Source organism: Eptesicus fuscus, chromosome 7 (genome assembly GCF_027574615.1).
Source record: "Eptesicus fuscus isolate TK198812 chromosome 7, DD_ASM_mEF_20220401, whole genome shotgun sequence".
In the NCBI taxonomy this organism is placed as follows: domain Eukaryota; kingdom Metazoa; phylum Chordata; class Mammalia; order Chiroptera; family Vespertilionidae; genus Eptesicus; species Eptesicus fuscus.
In genome coordinates, this window is record NC_072479.1 from 65,409,290 (window position 1) to 65,425,094 (window position 15,805).

Consider the following 15,805-nt stretch of genomic DNA (forward strand, 5'->3'; position numbering starts at 1 on the left):
ATCGTGACACTTAATTGTTAGGTTCTATGTAATATTTATGTTCTTTGTAAGTTTGTGCAGCGTAGGTACCTTAGTGTCTTCCTCCTTGGCCAGATGTGTCAAGGGGCAAATAGGTATATTTCATGATTCAGGTGAAATTGCATTGCAAGCACCCCTTCTCCTGGGGAGGTGTTTGAGTTACTAATTCAATTCTTAACTTCTAGTTTTGGACGTATGGGAGCTTTTGTTTGTTAGTGTTGTGTGTGTGTGTGTGTGTGTGTGTGTGTGTGTGTGTGTGTGTGTGTGTTTAAATGAAAGCAAAAGACTAAATCCAAGAAATGTTCTGTCATTAACACATTCTTTTTTATTGAGGAGTAAGTGCAACGCCCTGTGTTAGAAAGCCTTTCCTAAGTCAAGACATGAATGAGTTGCACCTGTGTGAAGTGATGGCTTGTTTAAGAGGTCATAACCTCCCAGTGGTGGTGTAGGAAATGAGGTCATCTTCACTTTTTGTTCAGGGTGAAGGAAAGTTAAATTTATTAGTTGGAATAATATCTACCGTGTGGCTTTGCTCCTACTGCTGGGACAGATCACAGCCAATGGGTGTTTGGCCTTCCATTTGTGTCCTTTGAGATATAGAAGAAAAACCGTATGCTTTCATAATCATAGGTTTTAGTAAGTAACCTTTTCCAATAGGATACGTATTTAGAGTTGCGTTGAGATAATCACTGATAAATGACTTAGTTTCAGTCTGGAAGTGTTGAGGTTTTTCCTACCTGTTTAAGCAAACAAGGGAATTTTTTAAGGCAGAACAATTTTTAGAAGTCTGATGTGGCAGGCACATAGTCTGGCTCCTGGCTTTTATTTTAGCTGTGTGACCTTGGGCAAGTCACTTAACTTCCTTGAGCCTTGTTTTCTCTAAACTTGGGTTGGGCTAATTATCTACAAATTTTTTTGGTAGAAAGAAAGGGGCAGTTATAAAAAGCTTCATCTGATTCTGAAAATCTTGTATCTTTGTTTCTTCTTGGGGCCTTGGGATGAGGGATGGTTTTTAAAAATCAGAAAAAACTTACAAGGAACATAAATGGTGATGACAAAGTTCCTTGAGGGATGATTTTTAAAAATCAGAGGAAACTTATAAGGAACATTCCTGGTGATGATCAAGTTCCCTGGGTTGTAGGGCAGAATCCACTGTTACCAAGACACCTTTATAGCCCTTCATCTGAGGGGACTTCCTTTGCCCAATAGCAGGCTGATAGCATGTCACACATAGTAGGTGCTGCAGAACGTTTCAGTGGATGCCTGCTAACAACGCAGCTCAACACTAACAGTCAGCACGCTGGGTTTTATTTTAACCTCGCGCTTGGATTCAGTTATTTTTTGTTGAAGGAACTCATTAATGAATGTCTGGCTAACTTCAGCCCATAGATAGTAAGGGCTTGCAGATTTAACATGCTATATAAGGATTTAACTGTGCTATTTCTACCCAATGAGTAAACTAAGTTTAGTGTCTCTCAAAACTTTATTAGAAACCTGAAACCTAAGCAGTTTGGCCCAGCGGACCCACGCCGCAGGCAGCAATGCCTGGGTGGGGAGAATCGATGAGGACATGTGGGGAGTGGAGTGGGGGTCTGGGGCCATTTTTCATGGCACATAGTGGGGAAGGTGGGAAGAGGTACAATCCCCACACTTCTTTTTTCAACTCATGGGACTTCACAGGGATTTCATTTGTGGGAAGTGTAATCTGATGAGTCAGGCAAGGCGATTTTCTTGAACCTTTCCAATGAACCATTGTGTGGAGAAGCCCCTTCGAAGGGCCACTGGGACTAAACTAATGTTGGTGGCATCTTCCGAAATGCTGAGCTGGAAAGGGGGCTCTTTCTGCATTATGGAGCCCTGGTTTTAAGTGTCAGTGGGCCTGGGGGCTGGGGGCGGTGAACTAGTAAATTGGGTGTTTTCTGAGGGCCCAGCTATATGTAAACAGGCATCCAATAAGAGCCATGCCTGCAGGTTTTCAATTTGCTTTTTCTTATATTGTCCACAGCAGCCATTGTTTGATGTCCTGTGACTGAGAAAACCAGCCTCCGAACGTTGCTATGCCTTTGGAGATGGAGCCCAAAATGAGCAAACTCGCCTTCGGGTGCCAGCGAAGTTCCACGTCAGATGATGACTCTGGCTGTGCGCTGGAGGAGTATGCCTGGGTGCCCCCCGGACTTCGACCGGAGCAGGTGGGACCTGGTCCTCCCGTGTTGTGTTTTTCAATGAGTTAAGATTTTTAAAGAATTTTTAACAATTTCTAGAACATCACTGCCACACCGACACGCTACCCTCCTCAGTCCTCTCTCCCCTTTGGATGGTTTTACAGTTTTGCTTTTCAAGGTCATACCTCGTTTCTCAATGAAAGTTTTCTATTCCTCTTGGGCTCTTGGGTCCAGATTCCTAGGAGGATGCTCTGGTGACCGGAATCCAGAGCACTGCTCATGCATTTGTTATGTGGGTTTCTGATGAGTCCCTTTGCAGAGAATGAGAGGAATTTAACCTTTTGAAAAACTCCTGTAGCAACAAAAAGGTAATAAAAGAGGCAAGTTTCTGCGCCAGCTCTCAGCAGAGCTTTTGCTTTGGAAGAGAGGCAATGCAGAGCTGGGAGAAACCATCTGAAGTGTCATTGCGTTGACCTTTGATAACCTTGCACATAAAAGAATCTGTCACCACTCAGTGGGGATGGAACACTAATATTGAAGAGCTAATTTGGGGCTTTGTTTGGATTGCTATTTTAAGGAAGATGAGAACATTCTGGATGCCTATTTTTATTTTCCCAATGTCCTTATAATGATGAACTTGTTAAAAATTGCAGGTGATAAATGTTATCATAGGGCTGAGGCATAGTTTGAAATAAAAGGTGTGCGGTTGCTTGAGTTATGGTTGTTTCCTGTATGGTGGGAAACTCTCTTGAGAATAGGGGCTTCTCATTCTTCAAGGGCCTAGCATCATACTTGGCACACAGGTGTACTCAGGTTTTTATAGCTGCAAACGCTGCTGTCGCTGATACAGTGGGGAGAGGGTGGAGTGCCGGTGCACTAGATAGGAAAGCGATATTTTGACAAACTGCTTATTAATAAAGAACCCCTGCCCTAGCGGATTTGGCTCAGTGGATAGAGTGTCAGCCTGCAGACTGAAGGGTCCCAGGTTCGATTCCGGCCAAGAGCACATGTCTGGGTTGTGGGCTCGATCCCCAATAGGGGATGTGCAGGAAGCAGCCGATCAATGATTCTCTCTCAGTGGTTGGCAAACTGCGGCTCGCGAGCCACATGCGGCTCTTTGGACCCTTGAGTTTTTAGCAAAGGTCAGCTTAGGAGTACCCTAATGAAGTTAATAACAATGTACCTACCTATATAGTTTAAGTTTAAAAAATTGGGCTCTCAAAAGAAATTTCAATCGTTGTACTGTTAATACTTGGCTCTGTTGACTAATGAGTTTGCCGACCACTGTTCTCTCTCATCATTGATGTTTCTATCTCTCTCTCCCTCTCCCTTCTCTCTGAAATCAATAAAGAAATATATATATATATTTTTTAAAAAGAACCCCTTTTAGAAGCTTAGGGTGGGTAGGTTTTGTGAGATACTAAGGTATTGAAGCAGGCAGGCCCCCAATTCCCCAATCTCCTTTCTTTCTTGAGTCCCTTTTCTTCTTTCTCAGCACTGTGGTACTCATGAAGGGATGCTCCTTTAAATATAACAGGGAAAAAAATGAGTTCTCCTTTCCACATGAACCAAGTCTAGCTCAGCATGGCTCCCCTCCAGTGTCTTTGGGGAAATTGACTCCGGTATTTAGAAAATAACACCCATGGAAGCAAAGAAAGCCGACGCTTGGAGAGAACCTGATAAGGGAGAGTTTACAGAGGGTAACAAAACAGCTTTTTGTCTTTGTAACATGTAAAATTCAGAGATCAAATTCAGCGTGCTCGTGTGCTGGCGCGGTTTGGGACAGTGTCGCGCCGCCTGTGTGGCCATTTGTAGCATTCACCCAGGACTCTCGCTGACCCTGGGGAGACTGGGCTGGGGAATTGCGGCATTAAAGGTGCATATTTTATGGCGTGTAATTTATGTCGGCCCTAATTGTCACTGCAAATTACATTCCTGAAGAGGAGTTAGCAGCTGGCTGCGAGTTGGCTCAGCTGGTCTTCTCATTAGCACAAGAGGCCAAACCTTGTCCCTGCAGGGACAAGTAACTTTTTAAGATGGAGTGAGCGAAGACGCTCACTTTCCCCATGTCTCTCTCTCCCTCTCTTCCTCAGATCCAGCTCTATTTTGCTTGCTTACCAGAGGAAAAGGTTCCGTATGTTAACAGCCCTGGAGAGAAACATCGAATTAAACAGCTTTTGTACCAGTTGCCACCACATGACAATGAGGTAAAATAACAGGAAGAAGGCTAAGAAAATAAACACCGAGCATTGCGATGTCCCTCATAAACCCCAGCTCCTCCCATCTCTTGCCTTTCTTCAGTTAAAATGTGGCCGGAGAATACAGCTTTCCATTCTTTCGGAGAGAAAAGGGTGTCAGTGCAGTAAACACAAGTTGGTTTTTACAGTGTTTGCAGCCACCCACCGGAGACCAGGGGCCTGCAGGTGCCTGAGACCGCCCCACCCCCTCATCCAGGCGCAGTGCCTCACGGTAGTTCAGGCCCGGAGTTGACTTGAGTGCCTGCAGAATGTAGAGCAAATGTGGCAATTAAATCTAAACCTTTTGTAGAAAGGTTAATACGTTACATTTTCTTAGAGTCTCTGCTGACAAGAGTTGAAATTAAACATTTCGTATTTTAAGAAAAGAGTGTTCTTTTACATTGCTTTTCCCTCTTGCTAGAGGCTGTAAGGCTTTGAGTCAATGAAAGGTCTGGTGTTATTTCTAAACTGGAGATGCAGGGGGGCAGGCCAGCTAAGTGTGCGCTTCGTTTCTGGAAATGGAGAACGGGTGAGGGGGACGTGCTCCAGGGTGGTCCTTCTGTGTTCCTTCCGCGAAGGTGCGGTATTGCCAGTCCTTGAGCGAAGAGGAGAAGAAAGAACTGCAGGTGTTCAGCGCTCAGCGGAAGAAGGAAGCGCTGGGAAGAGGCACGATCAAACTTCTGTCCAGGGCCGTGATGCACGCCGTGTGCGAGCAGGTAGCCCTTTCCAGAACGAGTGGCCCGTGGTGGTGATGTGGATGGAGTGGGCTGGGGGTGGGAGGGTGACAGGGCCAGCACACATGTGGGCCCCAAAGGCCTCCAAAAACTAAGCCAAAGAAAGGCAGCCTAGCTCTTCATCCAATGGGGATTCATGTTTATAACTGGCTGCACTGCCGTGTGTGCCAGGAGAGTCAGTCTGCCCGTAGGCAACCATCGGGTGACCTCCTGCTCCCCCTAGGGTCCCGGCAGGTTGGGCGGTGCTAGGGTACACCTAGTGTTCACAAAAGGCAGACATAATGAAGACATTCAGATCCTTACGGGCCATTCTCAGCGTCAGAAACGCATCCAGCAGGAGGCTGGCTCAGGCAAACCACCCTTAATGTGAGTGGGACGAAATCCTTTTTAGGAACAGTCTCGGGGGGAAGTCTGTCGGAGGCCTGCTCATTTCAGCTGAGAGTCCCACCTAATCCAGCATTAAGGAGCTACTTAATCACTCACAGGAGGGGAGAAAAATAAAAAGCTTTCCTGACAGATTTGGGACTTAGTGGCAAGTGGAGAGGCTGAGAATCCCGTCATCCCAGAAGGGTCGTTCTTTCTGTTTTCAGTGCGGGTTGAAGATCAACGGAGGCGAGATTGCCGTGTTCGCCTCGCGGGCGGGCCCCGGCGTGTGCTGGCACCCGTCCTGTTTCGTCTGCTTCACGTGTAACGAGCTGCTGGTGGACCTCATCTATTTTTATCAGGACGGAAAAATTCACTGTGGCAGGCACCACGCTGAACTGCTCAAACCCCGGTGCTCGGCATGTGACGAGGTAAAGGAGTTCATCCCTTCACGCTGGGAAAAATAAGCTCCCGGTCAGCCAATATTCCACTGTTCGCCTCTAAGCAAAACAAAGAGCGGGCCCCAGGCGTCGGTGCCTCGATCAGTGGGAGGCTCTTGATGGGAGAGAAAAGCGAGTGGCAAGGAGAGCAGAGCAGGTGACCTTATTCCTGTTAGGGAAGGGGGACAGACGGAGACTGGACACTGGTGTGTACACATCCAGACACGGTACGGCAAGACGTGCACTACGTTGACAGTGGGTACCTGTGGGCACGTGGGACGGGATGGTGGTGTGAAAGGAATTTTTTTCTGAAGCTTTTTAAAGTCACTTTAGATTGACAGAAGAGTGGGAGGTGTTAGAGGTCCTTACACCCTTCTCCCAGCTTTCCCTGTGGTTAGTTTCTTCCGGAGTTATGTGCATTGAAACTGAGAAGTTAATATTGCTGTTATACCATTAACTAAACTGTACACTTGAGATTTCTAGTTTTGCTACTTAATGTGTCTTTTCTATTCTAAGATCCAATCCAGGGTACCTCATTACATTTATTTATATATATATATATATATATATATATATATATATATGATATATATATATATATATTTATGTATATATATATAATTTTTTAGTCTCCTTCGCTCAGTGACAGTGAATGTTCAGTTTTTTTCTTTATACGTTTGTTTGGGGTTGTGTGTGTTTTTTAATAATGTGATATTTGAAAATTTTTTTGAAACCAAAAATGCAAAGAACGGAGTCTTTAGTCTGCCGATGGCCACCAGGACAGGCGAAGCAGCAGCTATACAAGTGTGGCTCACACAGCCCAGCGTCTGGATTGCTGTACATGTTGACTCCACAGACATTTTTACGAGTTTTCTATTAAAACACAGACCACTGAATTATTTCAATGTTAATGTCTTCTTTGCCAGATTATGCCAATAAAATGCAATTGGGGAGCAAAATAATGACCAAATTAATTATCTCCAATGAAGAAACCTGTTTTATTTTTCAATTATGGTTGACATTCACTATTATATTGGTTTCAGGTGTACAGCATAGGGGTTGGACATTTATAAAGTTTAAACAAGCACTTAGTTTCTCTTTTTTTCACATTTTCAATGACGGCTTTTGTTTTATAGCGAAAGCAAGTTAGAGTCAAGCTTGAGGCTGTAAGAAACAAGGTTAGCCATCTCAGCGACTTGGCCTTGGAAAGAGCTCGCACTGATTCTCTGTCACCCTCTCTCTCCTGTTCCTCTTAAAGATCATTTTTGCTGATGAGTGCACGGAAGCGGAGGGTCGCCACTGGCACATGAAACACTTCTGCTGCCTTGAGTGTGAGACGGTCCTGGGCGGGCAGAGGTACATCATGAAGGACGGCCGCCCCTTCTGCTGTGGCTGCTTCGAGTCTCTGTACGCGGAGTACTGTGAGGCCTGCGGCGAGCACATCGGTGAGTCACAGCCCGGCCTGTCTGCGCAGCCTCGCTCCCATCAGCCTTTGTGATTGTCCACAGTCTATTTTTTTTTTAATTGAGGTATAATTTACATACAGGAAATGTACAGATCTTAAATGTTTCACTTTTATGAGTTTTGACCAATGACTATAGAATCGATTCTCATTTGAGGGATTTGCATTCTACAAAGTCTCCTGACTGATGGAATACCGAGCATTGCTCCTAGGACAGTGGCCGGCAAACTGCGGCTCGCGAGCCACATGCGGCTCTTTGGCCCCTTGAGTGTGGCTCTTCCACAAAAGACCACGTGCGGGTGTGCACGGACAGTGCGATTGAAACTTCATGGCCCATGCGCAGAAGTCGGTTTTCGGCTCTCAAAAGAAATTTCAATTGTTGTACTGTTGATACTTGGCTCTGTTGACTAATGAGTTTGCCGACCACTGTCCTAGGGGAAATACAGGGATAGGTTCCTGCCCGCCCCCAGTCACATATATTGCTGGCTCGTTAACACTGAAGTTGCAGCCAGCAGCACTGTACCAGGTGACTGAATGAAGCTTATCTAACACACGTATTTTTTCTGTAAGGCAGATCACAGCCTTCTTGTACTTAGGATCACTGGACAGCATCTTAGCACTATGCTTGAGGGCCATTTAAATAGCACAAGCACCAAAAAAGTACAAAAATCTAAAGGAAACATGGTATAAGTAGACCACGAATATGCCACTTGCTGAAAGCACAAGAGCGGAAACAGAAGGCAGAGGATCACCTTGTTTGACCTCACCTGGGAGCATGTATGGTGGTCAACTCAAATTTTCCACCCCTCTGCACATGTCCGCAAATGACCTTGAAAACTGCAAATACTGATTTGGGGGTTACAAACCAATTTTAGCAGGTAGGCAGATTCGCAGATACGGACTTGGTGTGACCCACAACCCTATCAAGAAACAGAACATTCCCATCACCCCTCTTCCCGTCTCTTCCTGCTCCCTTTGTTTCAAGGTTGAGCTGTAGCCTGTTGTTCTGTCCTTTTTCACAACAGGTGTGGACCACGCCCAGATGACCTACGACGGGCAGCACTGGCACGCGACCGAAGCCTGCTTCTCCTGTGCCCAGTGCAAAGCCTCTCTGCTGGGGTGTCCCTTCCTCCCCAAGCAAGGTCAGATCTATTGCTCAAAAACGTGCAGCCTCGGCGAAGACATCCACGCCTCCGATTCCTCCGACTCTGCGTTTCAGTCCGCTCGGTCGAGGGACTCCCGAAGAAGTGTCCGGATGGGCAAAAGCAGCCGGTCGGCGGACCAGTGCAGACAGTCTCTCCTCTTGTCCCCCGCTCTCAACTACAAGTTCCCTGGCCTCTCGGGCAACGCCGACGACACCCTTTCTCGGAAGTTGGATGACCTGAGTCTCTCCAGGCAGGGAGCAGGTTTTGTCAGTGACGACTTTTGGAAAGGCAGAGTCGAGCACGAAACCCCAGAAGACCCCGAAGAATGGGCCGAGCATGAAGATTATATGACGCAGCTCCTCCTCAAGTTTGGTGATAAAAGCCTCTTTCAGCAGCAGCCCAACGAGATAGATATTCGAGCCAGTGAGCACTGGATATCTGATAACATGGTTAAAAATAAGACCGAGTTAAAGCAAAATAACCAGAGCCTCGCAAGTAAAAAATACCAATCTGATATGTACTGGGCACAGTCACAAGATGGCCTGGGAGATTCTGCGTACGGCAGCCACCCGGGCCCGGCGAGCAGCAGACGGCTCCAGGAGCTGGATCTGGACCATGGGGCCTCGGGATACAATCATGACCAGACACAGTGGTATGAAGATTCCCTGGAGTGCTTGTCAGACTTGAAACCGGAGCAGAGCGTTCGGGATTCTATGGATTCTTTGGCTTTGTCCAACATCACAGGTACGTGCGTAATCTAGGGATTATGCGGTGTTTGGAAAAAGAGCCACTAAAAAGTCTGTTCTGGAAATTTACCGTTCGGCACCAGGAGGGGCTACTTTAATTAAAATGGGAGACCAAGGGAAGGAAGGAGTCTCATCCAATGCCAAACGCTGTCTAGCAAAACAAACATGCAAATGTGTGTGCATATATGTACACACACACACACACACACACACATATATATTCATATATATTCTTAATATACATATACTTTAATATATATATTTTATTGATTTGGGAGAGGGAGAGAGAAATAGAAACATCAGTGATGAGAGAGAATCATTGATCAGCTACCTACTGCACGTCCCCACTAGGGATTGAGCCCACAACCCAGGCATGTGCTCTGACCAGGAATTGAATGGTGACCTGGTTCATAGGTCAACGCTCAACCACTGACCCACACCGGCCAGGCTCATTACACTTATTTTAAAGAGGAAGAAACTGACTTATTTCAATAATGGAGTCTGTATTTGTGTCTGAAAGATACTGTACTCTTTGGATTGTACTGGATAAAATTCAAGTTATTAAAATCAGTCTGCCACTTTATAAGCTCATAACATTTTTTTTTTATTTCCCTGCATTGCCCTGTGGCAACAGATAGCTCAAAAATAGCTGAATAGTTTTTTACCCAGAATATAAAATAATTTCACTTTAATGTTTTCAAAGCACATTCATATCAGTTATCCATACTGTATCCATACTGAAAATGACCTTGAGCTGTATAGAGTGGATATTATTGCATTTTCAAAATGAAGAACTTGAATTACCAGAGGCTAAATGCCTAACTTCACAGAGGTTTTTCGAGGCAAGATCAAGCCTGGAACCCAGATTCCCTCCTGTATCTCATATTTGCAATAATTGTCTTTGGGTGCAGAAATGTTACCTGGCTAGTTATAGTCAAACAAATGGCATCCAGTCCTTTCATAAAGGTGACATTTCCGTAATGTAGACAGGAAAGGCTTTAGCCCTGTGCCAGGAGCTGCAGCGGCAAGGAGGGCTGAGCCAGCGACCCCCCGGGTTTCTGTTGGACTTGTCAAAGGGGAGTTGAGCAACGGTGGATGAGACTAAACTATGAAGCACCTCCTGTTTTGTTTTTAAATTTTTTTAAGATTTTTAAATTAATGTTTAGAAAGAGGAAGGGAGAGGGAGAGAGAGAAAAAAACACTGATGTTCTCACACTGACCGGCTGCCAGCTGCACGCCCCCTACCGGGGATCTAACCTGCAACCAGGGCATGTGCCCTGACCGGGAATCAAACCGGCAACCTTTTGGTGCACAGACGACATTCCAATCAACTGAGCCACACTGGCCAGGGCTAGCATCTCCTGTGTTTTAGTTCCTATATTAGGAGTTTTAACATTTATCAAAAAATAGACATCATTTGGTACACAGAGTGTTAGGCCAAACATTCCTGAACAATACAGACTGAATTAGGCTCCCTTTAGGAAGTAGGAAGTTATGTAGTGCCTACTAGACACCAGGCCACACCAGTCCTTACTTGTCACTCTGTCTGCTGGCTATTCCTTTACCTTCACTTGCCTGGGCCCTCTTAAAAAGGGAGAACAGTATCAGTTTTGGGAAAAGTTTCAAAGTAAGACTAGTCTGGAGGTGGCATGTTATTTCCTGGGTTGAAGGGGAAGAAGACTGGATGGCAGTCTAGGTTAGGGGCTGGCAGACTTCTCTGAAGGGCTAGATAGAACTTCTGGGCCACACAGGCTCTGTTGCACATACTCAGCACTGCCACTGTGGAAAGCAACCGTAGGTAATACGTAAATGAGTAGGTGTGGCTGTGTCCCAATGAAACTCCATCCACAAGTAGGCTGTGGGCCGGATGTGGCCCTTGGGCTGTGGCTTGCTGACCACAGTCTGGGTGTGCAATGAGGAAAATGAGTGTAGGTGTAAGAGGAGGACGATACGGTGGCCATGTGGATGCAAAGGAAGGGACTGATGGAGATGCTCAGGCGAAGCCATCTGGCTCAAATGGATTGAGAGGCAGAATTCTACCATGTCATGTGAATAAAGTAATCATGAGGTATTTTAAAAATAAATTTTTATTGATTTCCGAGAGGAAGGGAGAGGGCAAGAGAGAGAGAGAGAGAAACATCAATGATGAGAGAGAATCATTGATCAGCTACTGCACGCCCCACACTGGGGACCAAGCCTACAGCCCTGGCACGTGCCCTTGACCGGAATCGAACCTGGGACCCTTCATTCCGCAGGCTGACACTCTGTCCACTGAGCCAAATCCGCTAGGGCTAATGATGAGATTTTTATGAAGAGCTTTTACATTGTTGCTGTTCATGCCATGTCCTGTAGGCTCCAAAACCACTGGACTCCTAAGAAAGGCTGTGCCCCTTGGGTCAGTAACAAAACTCATACCTCCTCTCTTTATATGCATGTTGTGTTTACTTTGTGGGTGGAAATCAAATATTGAAATGGAGGAGAATTTTCTTGGAAATGCTTCCTTTCAGTAGCTCGTTTGCAGTCATTGTCAGACGATTAGGGTCACGGAGACTCACATCTCGTCCTGGCTTTCCTTGTAGGGGCTTCGGTGGATGGAGAAAGCAAGCCGAGGCCATCCTTATATTCCCTGCAGAACTTTGAGGAGATAGAGGCCGAAGATTGCGAGAAGATGAGCAACATGGGGACCCTGAACTCCTCCATGCTGCACCGGAGCGCCGAGTCCTTAAAGAGCCTCAGTTCAGAGCTGTGCCCAGAGAAGATCATGCCCGAGGAGAAACCGGTCCACCTGCCGGTGCTCCGCCGATCCAAGTCCCAGTCCAGGCCCCAGCAGGTCAAGTTCTCCGACGATGTCATTGACAACGGGAGCTACGACAACCTGGAGATCCGGCAGCCCCCGATGAGCGAGAGGACGCGGAGGCGGGTGTACCACTTCGAGGAGCGAGGCGCCAGGCCCCACCACCACCACCACCACCACCACCGCCGCCGGAGGAGCAGGAAGTCGCGCTCCGACAACGCCCTGAACCTCGTGGCGGAGAGGAAGCTCCCTCCCAAGGACCGGCTGCGGCTGTACACGCCCGACAACTACGAGAAGTTCATCCAGAGCAAGAGCGCCCGGGAGATGCAGGCGTCCCTCCAGAACGCCCAGCTCTACGGGCGCTACGCCCACGCCACGTCCGACTACGCGCTGCAGCAGAGCCCGCAGGTGCCCCGCTTCCTGGGGCTGTACGGGGAGGACGACGACTCGTGGTGCTCCTCCTCCTCCTCCTCCTCCGACTCGGAGGAAGAGGGCTATTTCCTTGGACAGCCCATCCCTCAGCCCCGGCCCCAGAGGTACGCCTACTACACCGACGACCTTTCCAGCCCGACGGCCGCACTCCCCACGCCTCAGTTTGCTCCGGGCGTGACCAAATCCAAGAAGAAAAGGGGACACAAGGGCAAAAACTGTATTATTTCTTAACCCGGCAGCTGTGGCGGTCCTGTCTCAACTTAGCCATTAACCCTCTTGACTCCTAGCCTTTTTCTTTCGTAGGAAAGTTGCTAACATAGTTTATAAAGTGCTTTGCCCACGTACATGAGCCCCCCCTCCTCCCCCCCTGCTGTTTACAGCGTCAGATTAACACTCAGAAGGTGTGATTGCTCCCATGGACCCTCCTCGGATGGTGCCCGTCAGGTACATTAGGGTGCTGCTGCATAGCTGCTTCGGTCTCCGGTCTGCGAGAGAATCTTCTAGAAACTGCCGTAAGGTGATTGGACAGGGGGAGGGTACTGATTTTAGACGACGGAGAACGTCGGCCGCCTTTGTAAAGCAATAGTGTGTGTCAGTTGTCCACGCCAGGTTGGCCCCGGGCCTGATCGGTCGGTCGGTCTGACTGTGCGGCACGCACGCAGTCACACTGACCCAGCCAACACTGTGCGCCCCATCTCACGAGGCCACCTCGTCCCCTTGCAACCCTCTTTAGCCAGGTAAACTTTGTATTATTGTATTAGCTCCAGCTACAGATTGAAAAACAAAACAAGACAAACAAAAAAAAAAACTTTGCTATTTATAATGTAGTATTTCATAGACTTAAAGTGTATTCCTAATTTAACGGTGCAAATATTAATGTACATAATGTACAGTTCAGATTTTAAAGCTGATATTTTTATATCCCTGAATTGCAAGATGTTTGTTACACTGCAGTGCTAGATTTGTTAGGGAACCAGAAAACAGCATTTATGGATGAAATGATTGCTTGTATTTTAGTCAGGGTTTATAAGTTTAGATGGTCAAATTTATATTGCCTAGTGATGGAGAGTTCAATTTTTTTTATTCCCCCCCCCCCTCTCCCAATATTAAAAAGGCTCTGTATGCATGGTGGGGCTATGTAAATAGTCTTTAAAACTATGGCCCTATTAATCTTCCGAGTGTTATTTATGGGTCAAGCAATGTAAACTGTATAAATGTAAAAACAAACAAAAACCCCATATAGACCCCTGGAATATATGGTAAAAACAAGTAGAAACTGTTTGGGTGGATGTTTTTTTTTCCCCTCTTGGGGATGGTGTATGTGGGGGGGAGGGAGGTCCCATGTTTAGCAAGGTGGTGATTATCTCATGGGAAGAGACCAAAACTACAAGGATCTGCTTTTTTGTGGCAGAGGACTTTGTAGATTTATTATTTGAAGAGAGGTTATTCCTTTTCATCCCTCCCTTCCAGCTAATTTGTTGGCTTTTAGCAGCAATTTTGAAAACCGGGCCTTCTGATTATGTTTTTCTTTTAAAATCTTTAAATTAGAGGATGCTGTACCACTGACTATTTCAACTTAATAGGAGGTTCTATTTCAAGGGAAAATTATCTTAGACTTGAACTAATGAGCTGATATTTCGGTATGTGCCATTCTTGCACATCCGCTGCAGTCCTAGCTAAGGTCCCAGTGGTATTTTGGACCTTTTGGAAGGTATTAAATAAACAATAAATAATAAACAACCTACTTTTCTGAACACAAATTTTTGCAAACATACCCAGACAGCTTCCACTTTGCTCCTGTGTTTCGGCATGACTTCTTTTCCCGTTCTTCTGCCGTTAACAGGCCACCATTTGATGCCTGCACGTCCTAGTAGGTGGGAAAGAGGGCTTGTGGCACAGAGGCATGGCTGTCCATGTTTACCGGAATGAGAAAAGCCGCTGGGCCCTGGGAAGGAGCCACACGAACCCCAGTAGGTAACCAGTGGTCGACGGCATCCCTTGCACACATCCCTGGACACAGCAAGCCTTTGTATGTGGGCTACACAGAGCCCTTCAGAAACACACCACTGCTGAGAGCTCTTTACTCAGTAACTCTATCATCAGTTCCCTGGTCTGATTCATTTCAAAACATCAACAATGAAAAGGAAATGCATGCACATGGCGAAAAAATTCAAACAAGAATGAGTGTCTCCTTTCTACTCTTCACCCCCAGTTCCTCAGGCCCCCTCCCCAAAGGTAACCACTGCTATTCATTCCTAGTGGAGCCTTCAGATGGTAAAGCCTAGTTACATAAACACACCTCTTCTATTTTTTTAAAATATATTTCATTGATTTTTTACAGAGAGGAAGGGAGAGGGAGAGTTAGAAACATCGATGAGAGAAACATCGATCAGCTGCCTCCTGCACACCCCCCACTGGGGATGTGCCTGCAACCAAGGTACATGCCCTTGACCAGAATCGAACCTGGGACCCTTTAGTCCGCAGGCTGACGCTCTATCCACTGAGCCAAACCGGCCAGGGCTAAACACCTCTTTTAAAAACAGTATCAAACTATACACGCTGAGACTTGCTTTTTTCACTTTACATGTGGACATTTCAAATTGGTGCATATAGGCCTACCTCATGCTTTCAATGACTGCTTAATAGTCCACTTTTAGATATACTGCCATTCACTTAACCTTGGTGCTGGACCTGAATTTCCTCATCGACACCTTATCCTGCACTGGCAGGTGTGCACAGCAATTCTGAGCAGCACACTCACTGGGACAAAGGCTATGCATGTAAAATCACCCTGATTGACATTTACACTAACATTGTATGAGAATCCTTATTCCATCACAATCTCACATAACATAGAAACACTTTTTTTTTAACCTTTGTGGAACCTAATGCTGCCAAGAATGGGCATCCTGCATGGAGCTGGTGTCATTCATATATATATATATATATATGAATGGGCATCCTTTAGAAAAGACTGTTGCTATAGGGTGCTCATAGAGGATAGATAACAAATAATAAACAGGTCATGCTTAGCCTGGGAAAATGTGGTTATAAATGAAGTCACTGTCCTCAGTGGTTTTCAAGTCATTCTCAAAAGATTAGTTGCTTTTGCTTCTTCTCAGACTTCATTTTTGCATTTCCTTTTATAAGGGTTAGATTGCCAAAGGCTTAAGGAAATGCAGAAATATTTACAATGATAATGCAATCTTTAAAGCTTATTGGCAAAGGAAGAAAGGAAAGCGACTGCCTTGCAGTTCTATCAAGACTTGGCA

At 46.2% G+C, this 15,805-nt stretch overlaps 1 protein-coding gene across 2 annotated transcripts in view; it reads left to right on the forward strand.

The window, feature by feature from the left end:
- PRICKLE1 (prickle planar cell polarity protein 1) overlaps window positions 1-14,258 on the forward strand; it is a 100,872-nt gene extending 86,614 nt beyond the window's left edge. For both annotated transcript variants that reach the window (XM_028144196.2, XM_028144197.2), the window contains exons 2-8: window positions 2,024-2,207; window positions 4,274-4,387; window positions 4,996-5,133; window positions 5,742-5,945; window positions 7,213-7,399; window positions 8,442-9,305; window positions 11,887-14,258. In XM_028144196.2, the coding sequence (XP_027999997.1) occupies window positions 2,076-2,207; window positions 4,274-4,387; window positions 4,996-5,133; window positions 5,742-5,945; window positions 7,213-7,399; window positions 8,442-9,305; window positions 11,887-12,764 (2,517 nt within the window). In that variant the 5' untranslated portion in view covers window positions 2,024-2,075 and the 3' untranslated portion in view covers window positions 12,765-14,258. The remainder of the gene's footprint in view (window positions 1-2,023; window positions 2,208-4,273; window positions 4,388-4,995; window positions 5,134-5,741; window positions 5,946-7,212; window positions 7,400-8,441; window positions 9,306-11,886) is intronic.
- Window positions 14,259-15,805: the final 1,547 nt, after the last annotated feature.